The following is a 317-nucleotide window of genomic DNA, read 5'->3' as shown; positions in this document are numbered from 1 at the left end:
TCTGTCCCCCACAGAGACCTGCCTGACCCTGGATGACTTCCTGCACTACAAGCACCTGGTGCACAAGCAGCAGTTCGAGCGGCCCATGGACGAGGCGCAGGAGGAGCAGGCAGCCCTGCAATTCTCTGCCCTGGACCCTGACAAGAAGGGGCACATCGAGTGGCAGGACTTCCTCTCCCACGAGTCCATCCAGCTGCTGCAGAAACTTCGGCCACAGGTATGGCCATGGCACCCAGGGCTGGCTCCCATGGACAGCATGCACAGCACCCAGGGTTGGTTCCTACGGTTGGCACCCATGGCTGTGGAACCCGGAAGCA

The 317-nt window shown here is 61.8% G+C and overlaps 1 protein-coding gene across 1 annotated transcript in view; it reads left to right on the top strand.

The window, feature by feature from the left end:
- The window catches only part of KIAA1045 (KIAA1045 ortholog), a gene marked incomplete at its 3' end in the record, with an annotated part of 2243 nt that extends 2026 nt beyond the window's left edge, over positions 1–217 (top strand). Inside the window, 1 exon segment of the mRNA XM_008949279.1 lies at positions 15–217. Within this exon segment, the coding sequence (XP_008947527.1) occupies positions 15–217 (203 nt within the window).
- Positions 218–317: the final 100 nt, after the last annotated feature.

Source organism: Merops nubicus, unplaced genomic scaffold (genome assembly GCF_000691845.1).
Source record: "Merops nubicus isolate BGI_N331 unplaced genomic scaffold, ASM69184v1 scaffold45871, whole genome shotgun sequence".
Classification (NCBI taxonomy): Eukaryota; Metazoa; Chordata; class Aves; order Coraciiformes; family Meropidae; genus Merops; species Merops nubicus.
Note: the sequence above shows the minus strand (reverse complement) of the source record. Positions and strands in the feature narration are given on the sequence as shown.